Genomic DNA, 20,471 nt, shown 5'->3' on the forward strand with positions numbered 1-20,471 from the left:
AGTTCTAACTTGTTAGAAAAAAAATTTGAGGTTTTTATATTAAGTGATACAAAATGACAGTGGATGAAAGCAATAAAATCAAATGCACTGCATTGCTCTTAAAGTTACTTTTAACTCTGTGAAGTGATGAAGATGATGACAGGTTAGTATGAAGCACAGGTGAAACTCCTACATGACATCACTCCAGGGATGTGGTGAATCTTATTCATATAGTTGAAGGCAAAAGTGAAAACTAATGTTATGTGATATGCAGGGAAATGAAGATATTAGCAGGTATCACACCTCAGTCATACATTAGATTTGATGATATGATATTTTCAATAGAACCAGTTGTAACATTACTTATTCAAACAAACAAATCTGAATACAAACATAGCAAATAAATTGGACAAATGAATGTATCCAGTGATCCATCAAGAATGTATTTTGTTGTGATTCCAGCAGCAGATCTGCTCTCACATCCTGGAGGTGAACTCCACTCTCCTGACCAGGGACCTGTTCACCTCCGATATAGAACAACAGCCTAGATACACACACACACACACACACACACACACACACACACACACACACACACACACACACACACACACACACACACACGCACAATTGTGTTTCCATCATTTCAGAGGATATTACATTGATTACATTCATTTCCTGGAGATTTAACCTAACCCTAACCTCGCCTTCACCTTAAACCAAGTCTTCACTCTTACATTACTTCACTCTTACTCTGACATTAACTGTGTAAACGGATGTAAGTCTCCACAACATGGGGAATACTTGGCATGTTAGCTATTTCCATAATGTAGATTCTGTGTGTGTGTTTGTGTGTGTGTATGCTTACCTGCCAGGGCCATAGCCAGTCGCAGCTCCTCTTTCAGAAGTTCCAGAAGCTCAATAACTCCTTGTTCCCCCTGGACACACACACATAGGTTTGTTTAATTGTGTAACCATTTTTCTTTTTCAACCCTCTTTTTAAAATGTTTTGTTACATGCTAATGATTTTGGTGATCAAAATTTGAAGTAAAAAAATCAAGATTGCTGTCATAAAACAATTCTGTTTAAAATCTACAGGGGAAAAAAGCAAATGGAATTTTTAAAAAATCGGAAGCATTCAGTTTCACTCATGTAAACACAAACACAAGACACACGATTCAAATAGTTTTATCTAGTGGTAGTCGACAAATGGAGTGATTGAGGTTAGGATGATGAAGGCTAATGAGATGTCCTTCACCTGACAGGCGAGGCCCCACAGCACTGGTCGGCCGATGAAGACAGCCTTTGCTCCCAGAGCTAATGCCTTCAGGACGTCTGTCCCTCGCCTCACCCCTCCATCCATGTAGACATCACAGCGACCCTGCACCGCCCCCACCACCTCCTCCAACACATCCAGCTACACACACACATATATACACACACTTGCTTTACAGGCATCTTCACAATATATAACCATATAAAGTGCATTTATGCAAATATGTCTTGTGATACTTTACATTTTTAAAATTGTCAACAATGCCCATGAAACAACGAAGTGTTGTGTGTATATCTTATGTCTCTGTGCCATAGAGCTCCATTGTTGTCCAAAAACTATTAAAAATGCTGAAAATAGTCCCCAACAAAAAATGAAACTATATACTGTAGCTGTACTGAAGCCAGAGGTATTTAGAGACAGACTAACACATTGTTGGTTTTGCTCTTTTCATGGGATTTTTTGACAATAAGAAAAATTAAAAAATAAGGCAATGAATTTCCTTTAAAGGGAGAGACCAGGGTGCAGCTATGAAAAAGATATGAGGCCTAGTTCAAATATTGTATTCAAGTCTACTGTAAGTCTAGAAAATGGCATCATTGTAGTGTAAACATTTCCAGAAGAGATGATTTCACCGTTGCAGAGTTATTAGAAGATCATGTTGGAGTGTTTTGGGAAAATATGCTACAATATCAGAGGTGGATGACACTGTTTGATACATACACACACACAAGAACACACAAGTTTGCACAGCTATCCTTGTTACACACATGCATGCACACACACACACACACACACACACACACACACACACACACACACACACTTACATTAATTTCCTGGAGACTTACCTTAACCCTAATCATAACCACTACTTGCCTAAACCTAAGCCTTACCCTGACCTTAACCACTGACCCAAAAATCAACATTTTATCAATTGGAGACATGACTGTTATCCCCAAATGGACAAGCCATCCCTAATTAACTGGTTTGAAGTTAGAAATTTGTCTGTAAAAGTAGCCTATGACAGGCCCACACACACACACACACACACACACACAGACCGTGGCAGGAACCCCATCTAGCTGTCGAGCTCCATGATTGGATACCAAGATGCCATCAACACCATAGTTCACAGCCTGGACGGCATCCTCACCTGAGTACACAAACACACACACATACACACACACACAGTCAGGCATATGCTATTAGGGAATGTAACTTAGATTCTAATAACATTTTCCAAAAAGTGTGTGTTAATAATTGGTGTAATAATAAAAGGTGTATGTACTGTATTTTTGTGTATGTATGTGTGTGTGTGTGTGTGTGTGTTTATACCACTTAGTATTCCTTTCACAATCACAGGTAGGTGTGTGTGTTTCTTCAGCCAGGTGATGTCATCCCAGCTGAGGGTGGGGTCTATTGCTTTTGCAACATAAACAGCCAAACCGCTGTCATTACCATAGTTTCCCTCAGAGAAAGCCAAAGAGGCTGTTGAGAAGTTAGACATGCTGGACACACACACACATACAAACACACACACACACACACACACACACACACACACACACACACACACACACACACACACAGGCAATTGTTAGAGTGGGATGCCTCCATACACTCTGTGGTCTAAGTGGTGGTTATGAATGGTTCCTACCTCAGGTGTGGGGGCAGTTTAAAGCGGTTGCGCATGTCATCCCATCTCCTACCCAAGTATGGCGTGTCCACGGTAACAAAGATAGCCTTATAACCTGCCTCCTCCGCTCGGCGGACCAATGACAGCGTGAGCTCTCGGTCTTTATAGATGTAGAGCTGCAGCCACAGAACACCCCCACCGCCCAGTGAGGCTGTCATTGCTGACATCACTTCCTCTATAGTGGAGGTAGCCCAGGAGCTCAGCATCATCCCTGTCCCCATTGCTTGGCATGCTGGGTAGAAACATAATTTTACTGGTGTTCTGAAATATTGACTCCTCTAGTGAGATAACTCTTCTTGTTGGAATGGGCCTCAGACCGATAAACTCAATTCTTATCAGTTAACATACAACAAAAAAATGTTTTTTTTCATCATTATCCCAAACAATTGCAGACTGGCCTTTAAAAAGACTGGCCAATAAATGTGAAGGTATAGGTTAGTAACTGTGTTGTGTGTGTATCATGTCAATATACCATGATGACATGGATAACTATGGATTGCAGGATGTTACACTTCAGAATGCTCTAAGCTACCAAACTAGGAGTAAAAAGGTTTTTCTCTGAGTGTGAGTAATATGACACTAAGTATCATGTGACTCCTACTTACAGTAAAGTGTAAAAGTGTAACTAAGTGATCACCTGATTGATCACATTTATGCTCATAGAAGGAATAGCCAGTCAAAGATATAAATTGACCCTACATCTGCAATATTGTGCATTTTTTATGACAAAAATCTGAATTCAGTTCAATGAAGTGGTAAGATATTCTGCAATGACATATACAGACATGGTCGAAAATATTGGTACCTTTTCACGTTTTTTAAAAAAAACTAACTCTTTATTAAGTTGATACTGACAGAAGTATATGGTATCCATCATTCTTTATCTCACACTGAATATAACGGAAACTTTGCTTTTGATTTACAACTTAACGTATTATTACATAATACAATAAAACAAATGAAAATGGCCAAAAATATTGGCAGTCAAGCTCTTTCTATAACTTTAAATAAGGTTTCTACACTTCTCCACTGGTAGCTCAGCCAACTCTTCTTGAGCAAACTGCTATAGTTCTCTCAGGTTTGATGGCTGCCGTCTCCCAACTGTAAGTTTCAGCTCTTTCCACAGATGGTCAATGGGATTCAGATCAGGACTCATAGCAGGCTTCAGAATGGTCCAACGTTTTCTTCTCATCCACTCTTGGGTGCTTTTTGATGTATGTTTGGGGTCATTATCCTGCTGGAAGACCCATGACCTGCGACTAAGACACAGCTTTCTGACACTGGGCTGTATGTTTCACTCCAAAATGCCTTGATAGTCTTCTGATTTCATTGTGCCCTGCACAGTGGCACCCAGTGCCTGAGGCAGCAAAGCAACCCCAAAATATCACTGAGCCTCCTCCATGTTTCACAGTGGGCATGATGTTCTTTTCTTTGAAGGCTTCATTTTTTCTTCTGTAAACATAAGGTTGGTGTGGTTTACCAAAAGGCTCTAATTTTGTTTTATCTGTCCAAAGCACATTCTCCCAGAAGGACTGTGGCTTGTCAACATGCATTTTGGAAAAGTCCAATCTGGCTACAGTTCCATGTGCTTTTAAACTTCTTAATAATATTGGCAGCAGTGGTCACAGGAACATCAAGCTCTTTGAAGATGGTCTTGTAACCTTTACGTTGTCCATGCTTGGCTATTACCTTTTTTCTAATGTCACTAATGTTTTTCTCAAGAGTTTTCTCCTTTTAAACTGGCTGCATGAGTGATTATAAGATTGAAAACAGCTGTGATACTAACTAAAACACAATAGTCTGCTTAAAGTATCACTACAAATCCATTATTTCTTTCAACTTCTAAAGGGTACCAATAATTTTGTCCAGGCTATTTTAGAATGTCTTTGTAGAATAAACATGAATTCAGTTATTTTCACAACTTTTTTTGTTTTATTCCACTGCAAACCAAACATAGACATGCATTTATAATAAAATATCTGTTAATTTCAACACTGTTCAGGGTGAACGGTGAATTATTTTAATAAAATGCAAGGGTTACAATAATTTCAGCCATGTCTGTAGAATTATTTATAGAGGGTATACATTTAAGTTCATTTTATTTATGTGTGTGTGTGTGTGTGTGTGTGTGTGTGTGTGTGTGTGTGTGTGTGTGTGTGTAGGCTACCTCTTGCTGTAGCTGTCTCTCCATCAGGGTGAGCCATTCTCTGCATTGCTGTGGCTGCAACACAGAGCGGCATGCTGAGCTTCTGACCCAGCACAGAGACACTCAGATCTACTGTGGACACATTCCTCAGTACCCGAGGAACAAGACACCACCTGTAGTGATGAGAAACGAAGAGCAATATGAAGAAACTGTATTAAAAATCAATCACTGTTACAAAGTATTTAACACAGTCAAAATGGCGACATCTGTTGGACAACTCTTGTTGTTACATTTGTATAGATGAGATTGGACAGTTGGTCCCGCTGCATTTTAAATCTTCAATCTTATTTTTAAATACTGTAGCAGATGGAGAGAAAAAATGAAATAAAAAGAATGACATCAAAAAGACAATGACAGTGAAAAGATAACACCACAAGAACCATTAAATATATGTAAAGGCTTTCTTATAAAAGAATGTTTTAAGAGGGGATTTGAAAGACAATCCAGTGTGCCATTAAAAAGGCCAAAGAGAATGACTTCTGATGTATTATTATTATATTTTAGGGAAGTTTCGGGACATTGAGCATTCAATATCAGTGAGGCAGGCAAGTAAATTGGTTAGGATGTTAGTGTTACTAGATTTAAGTGACATAGAACACCAAGAATTTGATGGTTCTGTACAGACTCTGAACCAGATATTGTAAATTTCTCACAGAACTTCAGTATAAAGTCAAGAGGTTGTGTTATGTAGCACAAAAAGCTAGCAAAGCTGTAAATAGAACAGTGTTACCGCACATGCTCAGTGGCGTTTGGCTTACACAGAACTACTCTCTGGAGACTGAAAACGTGATGCTGTTATTAGTCTTTGGAGACGTTTCTAAACAAACTAACGTGACCAAACTCTTCATGATGAAGGAACATGTCACCCAGTGCAGCGGTGTGACTCACTGACGTGTTCTTAATAGTGTTCGGACAACAGCAGAAGTCTACGGCACAGAGGAACAAGATATATCAGGCTTTGGATACACACACACAATACGTCTAACTAGGATGGTTCATTGTTGGTTTGTCTCTGCACATGACATTTGTTGACAATGAGAAAAACATAGAAATGATCATGAGATATTATCACTTAGATCAGTGCACACACAAACAATATGTTGAGCCAGCAGAAAAATAATGATTAAACAGTTAGAGCTCATTTACACACACACACACACACACACTAAACTCCTGCCACAGTGCCAAAGTAGGCCCTCTTTCAATATGATACGTCTTGGTAGAAGATATACACTAAAATTGTTTTTATAAAACACATTTCCCCAGAAAAACTTTCTTAAATAAGAATACATATCAATGTAGGTAAGCACATAAAGTTTCACACTCTCAATGTATATGTGTGTGTGTGTATTTGTTGTACCTGTTGAAGGCAGCAACATTATCAGCCAGTGTGTTTTGCTCATCGGCTCCTGAGCGGTAATAGTCATACACAGCTTTGGGAAGAACTTTCCTGGCTTCCTCCTCAAAGTCTGACACACACACACGCTGCCCCGACATTGCTGTCCACCCAAACACAAGAACACTGAGTGAACTGGATTCAGTCTGTAACCTGAAAGAGGGCGAACTGTGACCAGCAGAGCTGCTGTAATCATTAACCTGCAGGAGGCTTCATCAGGCCTAGGCCTCTTCTTAATCCTGACTTCTGAGAGCTTTCTGCTCCACTCTGCTCAGTTTACACAAGATAAACACATGTGACATGGAAAGGCATGAACAAACCCAGATAGTTGTGAGCATTGTGGTTACAAAACTGAACCTGAATATCCTGAGTGTGTTCAGACTGATACTACATAATGAGTGCTGGCTGCAAATGAACTTTGAATCCTCATGTTGAAGTGCATTCTGGTTGTATTTATTCAAGACAACAGACAACTTGTAAGTGCATTATGAAGAGATCTTCTAATGGTCAGTATGAACAGGAGGAATGATTACAGCATGAAAAACATGTTTCAATGTTCATTTGTGCTCCTGATTGTTGTTTTAAGACACACTTGAAAAATTGTGAACCATTCTTTAACATCAGAAAATGCTCCAGTGTGTATTTGTAGGTCTACATGTTGCAGGTACCATTATTTTATACTTTATTTCATGGAGTCATATCATATTGTGCCACTGAACTACATTAACTGTGCATGCATATATCAGATTCTATTTTGTACACCTGAATTGGCAGTTTGTTAGTCTTTTAGTCTAAAGTGACAATTTCCAACCGGGAGGTTGGGTCCAAGGGGACCCAAGCTTTTTGGCATGCGACCATATAACATGAGGGGACACAAGATGATTAAAGGTACAATAGAAGAAAGGCAAAAACATAGATTACACTAGATGGCTAGTCTGGTAAAATACTGGACACTTTCAATTCTTTGGGACCTCTAAAGATCTGAGAAGGAAACTATTTGTTTTAACTCGTCAACAGTCAGCAGTCACAAGACAATGTTGCTCCATTGATATGGTCACATGCCCGACAGCTTGGGATACACACTTTATCTTTAAGGTCTCCTTTGAAAGTTGAAGGTTTTAAATCTGCTCCCTCCTCAACACTTCAACTCTGAGTTTGGTAATAATACTGGCAAACTGGTAACAAAACGAGTACTTGTTGAACTTTATTGAAATAATATTATCAAGAAACTCGTACATGCCATTACTGCAGATTTATTCCTGTATATGGTTTTTCTGCTGTCCATGCAGTTTTGTCATCGTCAAATAAAACACAACACTTCCCAGTTCTATATTTATTTGGCATCCAAAGAAATCCAATAAAAGCTTTAAGAAAACATTTTTCACCATCACCAAAAAACACATCTCCCACTAAAAATGTAAAACTAGGTCAAGATTAATAAAATGCAAGCATTAGGGCTGGGGAGTGAATACATATGAGGGAAGCAACAGCTTCTAACAGGAAAGTCAAAAAAGGCAGAAATCTACTTCTACAGTTCTATCTAAAGAAAGACTAAAGATAGTTACAAAGCACAACACAGACTAAAGATGCACACCGAAGAAAAAGGATGAGACGGAGGTTCTCCCTCGTCTAAATGACTTCACCTTTATGCGTCCGTTCATAGCTAATAAATGTACCATCCAACACAATGTCTCATGACAGGACGTTTCAGCTCGATCCACAAAAGCACTATGAACCTTCCTGAGAAAACAACTCCACTTAATCTTTTATTCTGTGAAATCTGACAACACTTCAGAGACGTGTCAAAGTCTTAACTGTTTTGTCAAAGTACAGTTTGATTTTTGTTTTCCCTTTAAATTTCTTTTCATTTCAGGGTTCAGGTTAGAATCCTGTTGAACCTTCGCTCTCATCATTCGTGCCCAACTGTGTCACCCACTGGCCAATCAATATCACAACGCCATTGAGGAAAAGATTAGAGAAAACAAATGTGGGCCCCATCCATCTGAGCCTTCAGCCCTTGTGAAGTCCTGCCACAGTGCATCAGCTGTGTGCTTCAGAGGGAAACGGCTCACTGCCTGCTTCATCCTGCCTTCAGGTGGAGTTTGATTGGCTCAACAGGACGCAGTGATGTTTATGGGTACAACTTGATAGTGGGCTGTGCAGGTGAGGGGGGAAGGTATCTCCAAGTTGAGGGTGAGCAGGCGTTTGCCCTCCTTCCCCCCTCCCCCATCCGGCGCAGCTTTGCCCGGTCAAACACCAGAAAGGAAGGTGGGGTTCGCAGGCCCACTAAGCGTTGTGTTAGCCCGATCGCCGATGGTTGGGGGAGTGTGGTTGCAGCGGTGCTACGAGGTCGCTGCCTCAGTTTGGGTGCCCAGGAGTTTGGGAGGGCGGGCTAAGCATCCGCTTCCCATTTCCTCCCCCCAGTGTGGCCCGCTGCTGCTGTTCCGACACCCCAGACCCGCTGGACTCTGGTGGATCTCCAAGCCTTCACTGGACCAAAGACATGAAGCGGTGTAGCGTTCACACCCAGGCAGTCCAGCCCTCATACAGCTGGGCCAGGTTGTCCATGTTGGTGGCCTCCTTGATGACAAAGTCCACCTGCAATGACAACACAGGACACCAGCTCAGGACAACCTCAATCTCATTTCCTGCTCACTACATTGCAAACAAACCTGTTTTTCCCAGATGTTAAGTTTCAGACAGTTTCCTGCTGCAGTGGTTCGTCTGCAGTGACAGAAGTGGCTGTTTGTATGTATTATCATGACCTCCTCCATATTCTGTGCCTTGAAACAGGAATGTCTTATTATTTCTGTGCAAAACCTTGGTGTGACCTTTTAGTAAATAAAGAGAAAAGCTATTTTGCTGTTCAGCGTTTAAAAAGGGGCCGCAAATCCTTAGTGACTATCCCCCTTAGCCTGCTACGCTTTGCTTCACTGGCTTCCTCAAATGAGGCACCAGAGTAAAAGTTCAAATATTACACTAAGTTAGACTGTTTACTGTGAACACTTGTGCTGAAATGTTGATCTTCTCAATTAACCTGAAGCCTACACTTCATTTAAATAAAAGCATTTTTTAACAGTCCATTAAACATGTAGGAAATACCTGCTGAGTGGTCTTCAATTTAAAAAGTCACTCCTCTATCAGTTGATATGTGTTACATACTGTACTGGCTATTGCAGCTCTATCTGCCATCCAGATTAACACAAATATTTAGTGTATAGAGAAGTGTGTCATCCCTGAAAACCTGGCTAACTTCACTTTAGCATCATTGCTATGGTTTGGATTGCTGAATCATGTTACCTTCAGGCAAAGTTATGAGAGCAGGTGGCAGTCTGTGGAGAACCAGATCAAATATGCAATAAAATGGAGAAAATAAAGGAGGCGGTCGAGACCAAAGACAAATTTTAGATTTAAATAAGTAAATCCAATAGGTTGATATGATTTCTTATACATATGGCATTATCTCAAAGTTTAATGCCTATCATAAAATAAGACAAAGACTTTTTGTGACCTTACAGTGTTCTTACATATAATGTAAAAATACTGACACCGAGTCATAATCCCACTTACAGACTATAACTGTGAGGATATTTACCAATTTAATGCAGATTTTATTTTCAAAAGTATAAACAATAAACACAACATCAAACAACAACGTCACAGTTCAACATCTCAACAACATTGCTGATTGTGTGCGTGTTATGTAAGGCACTCTTTGCTTTAGAATAACATGCTATATGACAGCTCTGGCAGCTTTTTTTAGGCTCAGGACAGACCGGCAGATTCTCAGCCACTGTCCACATTTCTAACCTACTTTCATTTCCAACTGATTGTGACTCAGCTGGAAGTGTGACAGGTTTGGATTCAAAAACACTCCATGTTGGTGACGTTACCATTAGTAGTGAAGGAAGTGGGTGCAGGGGTTGTGCAGGTATGGAAGCAGAGCTGTCCCAGTGTTGCACTTTGAATACAGAGCAAAACCCGGACACGCTTTGCAAAACACATCAAGTCTTTAACTGTTTATTTTACATCCCAATATCAAGGGCAGTTTTACAGTTTTTCGGGGCATTTTACCTCCAGCTCCCGTTCATTTCTGACCCTTTTAAACAGAGGAACATTTCCATCCAACAAGGATCTTCATCAGGCAAAATCATTACATTGGCTGGCAGTATGTGGATCTATTATACAGTGCAATTACACAATCAAATCTAGCCCTGCCTTTCTATTTCATTTGTTTTTTATAGATCTAAATGTAGTTTTTTTTATAAACAGACATTTCAGGTGTGTTCACCATTTTCATTTTTAAATAAGCATGTCAGATTGTTCAGCTTCTTTAAAATCTTTTGGAGCTGTTGTTACTGTGTGTCTAACCATGTGCCATGACTCCTGATAAAAAAATACTACAGCCAACAGAAGTCCTGGTTCAAACTACTGAACTATGACAAGCAGGAGAAAAGGAGAGAATTTTTCTTGAATAGCAGCTGACATGGCACACTCTGGATAAAGCTAAATGTTATGGTTACATACACTGTAACTTTGTACAGCAGCAGTCTCATGATGCCAAGAGGCTTGTGTTGAGGTGAAAACTGAGGCCACCACAGAAGAAGAGTATTCTGAATAGGGGTGTAAATAATTCAGCGCCATGTTGATGCATCAGGGATGTTGCTGAGTGTTACCTGCTCTGTGACGCTCATCCTCCTGTTGGGATCGATGTCTCTGCCCTCCAGCTTGGCTTTTACTCTCTTCCACACACTGACAGCGTACGAGTTCCTCTCCTGGACAGCTGCAACACAGATAGCAGCAGGTTCAAAGCAGTGCGGAGGGATTGTACCACAGTTCCAACCCCAGCCATCTTTAACCTTACCATTCTGACTTGTGTCAGCATATTAACTGCTAGAAAACATCCAATCCAAGTGCAACATTACTATTAAAATGTATGTTTAGCATATGTTAAGGTGTTTTTAAAATGTATATAATTTTAAGGTCACTCCGGTACATCCTGAGGGTTACATACATATACTACTTTATAGTGTTTGTTACATTGCATATGTTTAGTAGGAAGGGTCATTGTGCAGTGGGTGCAGTGTGGTACCTCGTCCTGTTTTGGGGTCTCGTACAGCCCTCTTGGGGCTGGGGTTGAGGCCTTTGTTCATCAGCAGTGTGCTGGGTGGGGTGTCCGTGGGGGTTCCCAGGTTACGTGGCAGAGCCTTGCGTGCATTCTGGGACATTGAGTCCGGTTGGGTCTTCACCCCACTGCATCTAACAGCTAAAGTCAAACAACATTCAGCATGGTGGAAAAGAAAGCAGATGAATTGCATCTCCTCTATCTATATCTTATTATTAAAATATGTATTTATTTTATGTATGCTCTGTGCACTTGAAAGGTGGCTTGTTCGTGTCCTCCATGGTAGAGAATAGCAGCTGTGGTCAGCTTGAAATAGTTCCAGGAGCTAAATTAAGAACTCAAAGTGCCTTTTGTGTTTCACCTGAGGAAGCATGTGAAGCAGAGGCTGAAAACTCCAGAACACGTCTCCACATCAGACAACTACTGAGTGTTTGATGGTTATTTATTTCTGCTTTAGAGTGTAACCACCATGAAACAAACAAACAAAATTTTGGATTTCCAATTCAATCCCTTCGCTCTCTTTACTGCCGTTCCCCCTTTCTCTTTATCTCTGTCTTTTTAAAGTGGTTGTAACTTTGTTTTTATTGTTAATAAACATCCCTCCCTCATCCTACATGTAATATTCATTCTAGTGGCACTCACTGCGTGTTTGAAACTGTATAAGTTCAGTGTTTGACCAAGAGTTCCTTGATCATCAGGAAGCAGTTCCCTGGGACTTTTTTGGACAGCTGGAACCATGATTTATTTCCTGGCTCCTCTGGTTTTCACAATAGAGAACTGTCAAATGACTCCTGCAGTATAAACCATTTCTCCAGTGGTTTTAGATGTTTCTATGGATGTTCTAAGCTAAAGAGGAAGCTACAGTCTCTTTACAGCTACCTTTCAAGAGCACAGTAGCGAGGGGTTATACTGTGTATTCCTGGAAGAACATACCTGCTGCAAAGCTCGTCTGTGCTGTAGAAACAGGGCTGGCACATTCACTGTCTCTGTCTGTCACCAGTGGGGAGGCAAAGCCCACCAGGCCATTATACACACTGTAGTGACACACACACACACACACACATATGCAGAGGATTAATACATGATTTCAATAGAGACATTGAGAGTATAATTGTATATGAGTGTGAGTACCTCTGGCTCTGGGAGTGCAGCTCTTTCAGGGTAGCAGGGATCTCCTCCAGCAGTTCAAGCTGTTCCTGGTTGCGATGCTGCCCGCTGGCCTGGACCACAGTGAATAAGACCAGCTGGATGTTGTCCTGCCACGCCTTGTACTCCAACAGGAAGTGACGCACGCTGCCCTCATATGCCACCTCTTCACCGTCTGCCAATGCTGCCTCCTCATCCTGTATGCAGGACAAACACAGAGGACAACTGCTGGCTGAAACAGACTCATGGAACTTTACAGCACAAAAACTAAGGCATGTACTGAAACACACTTGTCTGAGCACTGAAGCCAACCACAATGTTTCTGGTGTCCACAGCAGCCCTTCACATTTTGCACACTTCAATGTGTTAAAGATTTTATTCTTAGATCTTTTAGAAATGTTTTGAAAATGTATAAAAACAAATCATGTACACATGTGAAGTAGCCTTGAGTGTACCTTGGCCATGGCTCTCAGCAGGTGCTTGACGTCAGCCAGTTGGCGGTTATGGTTGGACAGAATGGTCTTAATGGAGTCCACCAGGAGCTGCAGTGTCTCTCCACACGACTCCAGCTGCTGCTCCCGCTCCTCCTGAGTCCTCCGCTCAACGCTAAGCTCCTCCTCCAGCTGCCTCTGGGCACAGCTCAGCCAATCAGGGCTGCCTATGGGCAGGTCCAACACTGGACTCTGTGGTGATCAACAAAGAGCTTAAAAATAAGCCTGATTGGGAAACCTGGTGTTAATGTGCTCATGCATGCTTTTAATCTCTCTTGATGTTTGTGCTTTGTCCTTAAAAGCATCTCTATGAATAACCATCTAATTAGAACTAAAATGTTATTCCTATATAAACGTCTTAAAGAACTTCTAATACTGTTGCCAAGAAGTAACAGGTCATATTTTTGGAAAGGAGCATAGACTGTGTAGAGGTCAGCGGTCACACCCACCAGTCTGTGCAGTAGCTGGAGCTCCAGTGGAGACACTGTGCTACTAAACTGGGCAGCATATGAACAGGTCTGCTGGCAGCGCTTCAGCAGCTCAAACAGTGCTGCATCCATGTTGAGAGCCTCGGGGGATCGGGTCCGAAGGCCTTCGAAGTTTAGGATGGTGGAGCACAAAAAGGTGACCTGGAAAAAGACAGCAAGGACATTTGACATTTTCTTTAACATCAGTCATCTATCAAGTGCTCAGGCTGGTAAGAAAGAGTCCAGTCTTTCTCACGCTTTACAAATGAGTGGTTGATCATGAGCGTGGCAGTGGTATTACCTGGCTGGTGCGCTGGTTCTCTCTGGCCACCATGGCCCGTCTCTCCCTGATGGTCATCTCAAAGTCCTGCAGGACGGGGGCCAGTGCTGGGTTGGCTCCACCAGCCCACTTCAGACGCTGCTCGATGCTCGCCTCCAGTGATGCCAGCTTCTCCTGAGGACATCAGCAGTCAAACAACACAGAATACGGACATTTGTTTGAAGATTTCATTTGCAGTTTTTAAGTCAAATCACAACCACTTTTATGCAAACTAAATGAATACAAAAATAAAGGATTCGGTTTTCTCCATCAACATTTTGGTGACAGTGAGGTGAAAGTGTCAAACAGCATGTTATAACCTGGGTTCCAACATTCTCCATCTTTAAATTGTCTTAAAAATTGAAGTATTTAAGCTCTCAGTATTGGCTCTATGCTAAATTGCGGTTGACACTGACCTGAATGGTGACAATAGCTCCCTCATCCTGACTCAGCTTGTAGAGCTTCTTCTTCATGTTGCTGAGGATGACAGAGCGAGGAGGAATGCTGACACTTAAAGGCTGATTATTGGGGCCCAGAACATCCTCATGCTGCCACTGGAGGATGGACACACACAAAAACACACAGTGTTATACGTGGAGGAACATTCATTCTCTAGTCCCTACCCTCTATTACAGGCCTGACCTCTATACTAACCCAACTTGTCATGTAATATTTAGCATCAATATGAGCTGCTGACACACAAAATAAACAAATGAATAAAATCCTTAGCCTTTAAGTCATATACTCAATAGGCAGACTTCAGTCCACATCCCGACTGAATAATTCATAAAATATATGGTTATCTGTCTGCTGAAGTTGAAGACTCACTACTTCTTTCTTTCATGTGACATCAGACCAGCAGTGTAAACATGGTAAATCTATGATGAATCCACTAACTGCATTTCCTCTCTCATGTTCCAAATGATTCATATTTTTCCACACAAGCCACATTTTGCATGGTCTTCTCAAAGTTATGGTATTGATTGTCAAGGCGAGCTTGCAGTGGAGAATGGATGTCACCCCATGAGCTTACTGATGTGGCCTACTACATCTGTGATCATCATACCTGAGTGATCGTATGTCTGCTCTTAAGCATGATTTCAATAATATGCAGGTTATGTTTAAAACTTTTATTCACTGTGTTAAGAATTTTCGGTGACTTCTCCAAAACCTCTCGTGATTTCACATTTTTCTAAAACTTTTCCAGGCCTGGACAACAACATTTTAAAATTCCATTACTTTTCCAGGTTTTTATGACTGCATGAATCCCGATAAAAAGTTGGATTTTTTTGTGGTTGCTGCTTATCTACAGTATTATTTGAAACACTAATTTTGTATGGTGTGAGAATAGAAATTCCACCAATGCTGGTGTGCATGACAGCACAGTTTTTCGAGCAATCAAATTTTTCAATGCAATTGCTTTGAATATCATCTCATTTTTTGAGTAGGATATGAACACAGCTTCTCAGGCTCCTGTGTGTACCTGGAACATGGCGATGTGCAGCTGACTCCTCTGCAGGCTGGCCTTAACCGCCTCCAGGCTGCCATCCAACCTCCTCAGCAGGTCCACTTTCTTCCAGGCCGTGTCGTAGGAGGAGGCCAGCACCGTGGCTCTGTTCAGCAGCAGCTGGGAGACCCGGCCTGATGCCAGGCTCTGCTCCACTGTCTTCTTACAAAGCTCATCCAGAGACACCTTCAGAGCCACGACAGGCAACGGTTTAGAGTCAAGATAAGGTAGCAGTCAGATATTGAGTGAGAGGTGTGATTGTTTTGTACACTGAAAGAGTAAATGGTCTAATAATAAAAAGAAAAAGAATATTGGTTAGTTTATCATATTTTCAGTATGACTCAGGTACATTAGGTCTGGAGTGGGACTGCAGTAGATTGTTTCCTTTGTTTCACTGATCGACATGTTCTAATCTCTGTCAGTTGGGAAATTGAATGAGCACACAGAGGAACTTTAGGTAATATTATGGCACGATTCTCAATCCAACTGAGCAGGAATCATCAGGTTTCAAGAATAATACAGCTGAGTAAAGTCAATGAGGATTGAATTCACAACAAAATTAAACAAAAACAAAAAAAAAACAAAGCTGTTTGTCTGACGTCACAGCTATCTGTGATGTCAAATTAATTAAATAACATTTGAAAAATGATGAACTACACAGCACCATTCTTCATGTTACAAACTGATTTACAGTACAAAATAAAAATATGTGGGATTAAACTAAATATGTCCATATCCTCTGTGGAATTCATAATTACAAGATGTGAAATTAAAACACTGTCATTTCTTACACACACACAAAATTGTTGTACCTTGCTCTCTGCACCAAAGTCTTTGGCCTCCACCTGAGCAACAATGTCCAGGCCGAGGGCAGACAGGGTGCTGCAGAGGGCCAGACCGAGGGCTTGGCTGGGCAGACCCATGAGCATCTGCCGAACAAACTCAGCTGTGAAGGCCTTAATGGGGCGGGTCATCTGTTCCTCACTGACCACTGCCACACCTGACCCTGTCGCACTGGGCCGCCGGTACAGTGGCTTCCCCAGACCAACTGGTCCATTGGAAGGTAGCAGGTCCTCAGCTGGGGGACAAGTACCTGGACACACAAGGTTTGTCACACTCGTCACACAGCTGGCTGGAAATGATCAGAGAACTTGCAACACTGATGATAATGGACCATTAATATGACAGAAATGTAGTTTCTTAAAACAATCAAGCTCAGATATAACTGACTAGGTGGTGAAGAGCTCTTACCAGACAGAGTCTGAGCAAAGGAGGCACACAGTCTGAAGAAATCCCTGATGGTTTGCAGTCTCTTCAGGAAGAAGACCTCTTCCATCAGCTGCCGCTGAGTTAGGCTGTCAAAGAAGTGGAGCTGTGCAGCCCGAGCCTCCCTGAGAACATCCACCTTCCTCCAGGCTGACGGCACCTCCAGTGAACTCAGCTGAGGACAATGAGGAGTAGAGGAACTTTTATTCAGCAAGGATGACTGGTGGCTCAAGGAAAAATGGATCAGTGTGAAACCAGTCAGTGTTTACCACCAGGCAAGCCTACTGTCTCCACTCGTGCTAGAGGTCTGCCCTGCACCTGCAGTAGTTTTTGCCACACCTGCCCACTCCCACAATCCACTGTACCAAGCCCAGCTGCAGGCCCACAATCTGTAGTCTGTCCAAAGTCAGTGAAAAGCTCTACAGTATGATGTATGATATTAAAGGCTTTTTGAGTGTGACAAACACTGGCTTTAAAATGGTAATGTGATGCATGTGTGTGGTGTGAGGGTCTATGGCGACATGCAGGCTGACTGGCCTCATGCAGACTTCAAGCTTGTGGTTTTTACTTAGAATGAGGGCTTATATAAGTCAGAAGTCATTTACAGCCCATTATTACGTTTATTGCATCTGAAGGAAGATCGGGTGCTACCTTTTCAGTGAGCTGCCCAAAGGCAGTCTCTAGTTGGGTGAACATGCCATCAAAGGCCACCAGCAGCATTTGACCCGCAGACATCTTTGGTGTGTCCTGGCCTGGTCTATCCATGCTGCGAGGCTGGATCAGCTCAGAGTACTGAGCACGCAGCATCCTGACCACACAAACACAAGTCTTTCATACATCAGATATGCTTTGGGTTTTCAGTATTTTTAGTTTGCAATGAATTAAGCCAATGCTGTGTGTGATCAAATTCATGAGTAGAATTCAACACTTACCTGGTGATGTCCATGCAGTGATTGTGTCCATCATGGTCCAGACTTGTGGTGGCCTGCAGACCGTCAGCTAAACCCTGCAAGCCAAGACCATCAGAGCTCTGCTCCACCAGCTGCTCCAGCTCTGCCAACATAGACTCTAGGGTGGGCTCTCCTTTTACCATACAACGCAAGGCCTCGGGAAAGATGATCTGACGGAAGTTGGTGTTCAGTTCCTACAGTGAACAAAGAGATACATTAGTGTCAGAAATTCTTTTATCTTTTTTCCACTGCTGCTGTGACCACAACATCTACACACACATAAAAATAAAACCATTCTCTGAAATCATACAAAGATTCTCATTTTCATTCAGAGAATTGACTGCTTTGACTTGTAACTGGTTTATTTTACGCCGGGATCCCACCGGGCATGTGTGAGGCACGTTCCGGCTACAAAGCGGTTTCGCTCCGTCCTCTGCATGGTGCCCTTTCCCACCAGGAGCGTGTCAGAAGCAGAGCGTCTTGACTGCGGGGAAGTCATCCGCCTTTTAAATTCAGTTGCACTCCTACTACAGTAATTACTGCAGCCTTGTCAAAGCTGATAAAGTGCCTTAAGGCTACCATAATTACTGCAGTAGCAGGGCAACTAAACTGTCCAATTTTGTTAACTTGCTCAGTTTTCATTAATTTGGTCATTTTCCTTGGTTTTTGTGCTTCTGCTATGGTTAAGTAGGCTACTTAGTTAAATGGTTTTTCTGTATTCGTCTGTTTTAATTGCGTTTATTGTTGATATACGATCAGGAGTCTGCATGGGGTGTTTTATTGTGAAAATTGACCAGATGCTCAATGTTGTTTCTGTGTCTGACTTCCTGCCCAGCACGATATGCTCTGTGCTGGTTGACGTGGCCTCCGTCAAAAATAGGTGAGGCACCAAGCGGAGAGCCGCTTCTGGGATGCTTCTGAAACGCACCGTGGTGCGCCCGGTAGGATCACAAGCATTGACTAGAGTGGCCGTGATCAGCTGCGGTGGCCACATTGGAGCTGGAATGTGGCGCCCAGTGGGGTCCCGCCATTACTGCGTCTTGGGGGCGCACCTACCTGCAAGCAGGTGTACACAGCGTTGGCCAGGTACACAGCCTGGGTGGTAGCTGAGGGTGCTGGCAGCTCCAGATCATGGGGCAGGAGTGGGCAGCGTTGTAGCAGCGTTGTCAGGGAACTGACGTTTCCAATCATACTGCAAAGCTCCTCCAGGAACCACGCCCCATCCCGAGACGTCAGGTCTACCAGCTGCTCTCCAGCACTGGCTGCCGCCCCCTCCATCACCAGGTTCCGCCTGGACACAAAAAACACAACCAGTGACTTTGTTATGTTCACATGCGACAATGTAGATACGTATGGATATCTTATTACTATCTCTATTTCTATCAGTCTGAATGGACAAAGATCTGTGTTGTACCTGCAGAGTGAGCAGAGGGCAGAGGTGATGATTCCAGCTAGGCTGAGGGAGCCTGGCTCTCCGTTCTCCCGCAAGAACACTGCAATGCAGTGTTCAATTTCCTGCAACTGCTCCTCACAGGCTGCTGCAGTTGTGCCCTCAGCCTTCAGTCGCTCTGCTTGGTGCATCACACGCTCATTGGTGTCAGCCACTTGGTGCTGCAAAGTCAACTCCACACTGGACAGGAACTGGCAGGAGGCTGCAGGAGGCTGGGGGGCAAACAGCACCTCATATCTGTGGAGGGAGGGGGAAACAAAGCTCAACTGTGGCCATAAAAAGTTACAGGATAGAGTAACAACGTAACAAACATGGCAACCTTGATAGAAATGTTAACCCACATATGATAACTGGTCCGTGGATTATCCTGCATAATTAGGATGAAGCGACCTTTTAACAATGCCAAGGAGGAATATCTGTAACCTTATATAACATAAATATCTGTGATCTTAGTAACAGCTACAGACAATAGCCTTTCACCCATGACAGGCTATGGAGAACACTCTCAATCATCTAAAAATAAAGCAAACCGTCTGGCCAATCAGAAATTCTTCATGGCAATGGTTTAATGAGTGATTATATGTACAATACAAAGAAAGTAAAGCATTCCTTACTGTCTGTAAATGTGCTGGCAGTGCTCCACTGTCATGTCTCTCAGCAGTTCCTCCAACCAGGCCTTCCACTGGTGTGCCCGATGGCGCAGCAGGGTGGCCCGTGGGTACAGCAAAGCCACTGTGGCATAGCTGTGCAACTGCTCCAGGCAACCACGAAGGGCCCCACGGCGCTGCTGCAGTAGGGAGCTCACCTCTGCCTCTAGGCTCTCGCACTGGCTGATCAGGTGGGCCTGGCCCGCGTTCTGTAGGAAGGCTGTAGCTGGCACATAACTGGGAGGACCTGGAAGGGGTGGAAAACAAAGAACAACATATAACACAGTCCAAGGAAACTAAAATAAATGCTCCATGTAGCATTTTAACAATATATCACTACCACACTAATTTATAGGCATTAACTCAGAAAAACTGAAAAATTAGCTGCCTTTCCATCACACTCTACACTACATGCTGGCAGCTTGATCTTGGAGGGAATATGCTTGATTGTTTTTCTGGCAGAAAACAGGACTACTTTTTGACAAACAGTATGGCAGTGTTGTTTTCAATTAAAATGTATCTTTAACCTAACCTAAATAACCAGAATAAA

At 42.5% G+C, this 20,471-nt stretch overlaps 2 protein-coding genes across 2 annotated transcripts in view; both read right to left on the reverse strand.

The window, feature by feature from the left end:
- Nucleotides 1-108: 108 nt before the first annotated feature.
- Nucleotides 109-6,728, reverse strand: hao1 (hydroxyacid oxidase (glycolate oxidase) 1). The gene is made up of 8 exons (XM_067570504.1): nt 6,518-6,728; nt 5,119-5,270; nt 2,913-3,183; nt 2,591-2,763; nt 2,317-2,408; nt 1,238-1,396; nt 848-917; nt 109-523 (listed from the first exon to the last, which is right to left on the reverse strand). Exons 1-8 carry the CDS (start codon nt 6,652-6,654, stop codon nt 456-458), a joined length of 1,122 nt encoding a protein of 373 aa, XP_067426605.1. The 5' UTR covers nt 6,655-6,728; the 3' UTR covers nt 109-455.
- A 1,143-nt stretch (nt 6,729-7,871) lies between these two features.
- smg1 (SMG1 nonsense mediated mRNA decay associated PI3K related kinase) overlaps nt 7,872-20,471 on the reverse strand; it is a 57,774-nt gene continuing 45,174 nt past the window's right edge. The window contains exons 48-64 of the mRNA XM_067570502.1: nt 19,889-20,168; nt 19,239-19,511; nt 18,881-19,115; nt 17,807-18,018; nt 17,526-17,682; nt 16,860-17,049; nt 16,421-16,701; nt 15,585-15,794; nt 14,518-14,655; nt 14,084-14,236; nt 13,765-13,944; nt 13,280-13,507; nt 12,810-13,021; nt 12,612-12,712; nt 11,646-11,819; nt 11,230-11,336; nt 7,872-9,151 (exon numbers count right to left, since the gene is read on the reverse strand). Of these exons, the coding sequence (XP_067426603.1) occupies nt 9,074-9,151; nt 11,230-11,336; nt 11,646-11,819; nt 12,612-12,712; nt 12,810-13,021; nt 13,280-13,507; nt 13,765-13,944; nt 14,084-14,236; nt 14,518-14,655; nt 15,585-15,794; nt 16,421-16,701; nt 16,860-17,049; nt 17,526-17,682; nt 17,807-18,018; nt 18,881-19,115; nt 19,239-19,511; nt 19,889-20,168 (3,209 nt within the window). The 3' untranslated portion in view covers nt 7,872-9,073. The remainder of the gene's footprint in view (nt 9,152-11,229; nt 11,337-11,645; nt 11,820-12,611; nt 12,713-12,809; nt 13,022-13,279; nt 13,508-13,764; nt 13,945-14,083; nt 14,237-14,517; nt 14,656-15,584; nt 15,795-16,420; nt 16,702-16,859; nt 17,050-17,525; nt 17,683-17,806; nt 18,019-18,880; nt 19,116-19,238; nt 19,512-19,888; nt 20,169-20,471) is intronic.

This window comes from Thunnus thynnus, chromosome 17 (assembly GCF_963924715.1).
Source record: "Thunnus thynnus chromosome 17, fThuThy2.1, whole genome shotgun sequence".
NCBI classification, from domain to species: domain Eukaryota; kingdom Metazoa; phylum Chordata; class Actinopteri; order Scombriformes; family Scombridae; genus Thunnus; species Thunnus thynnus.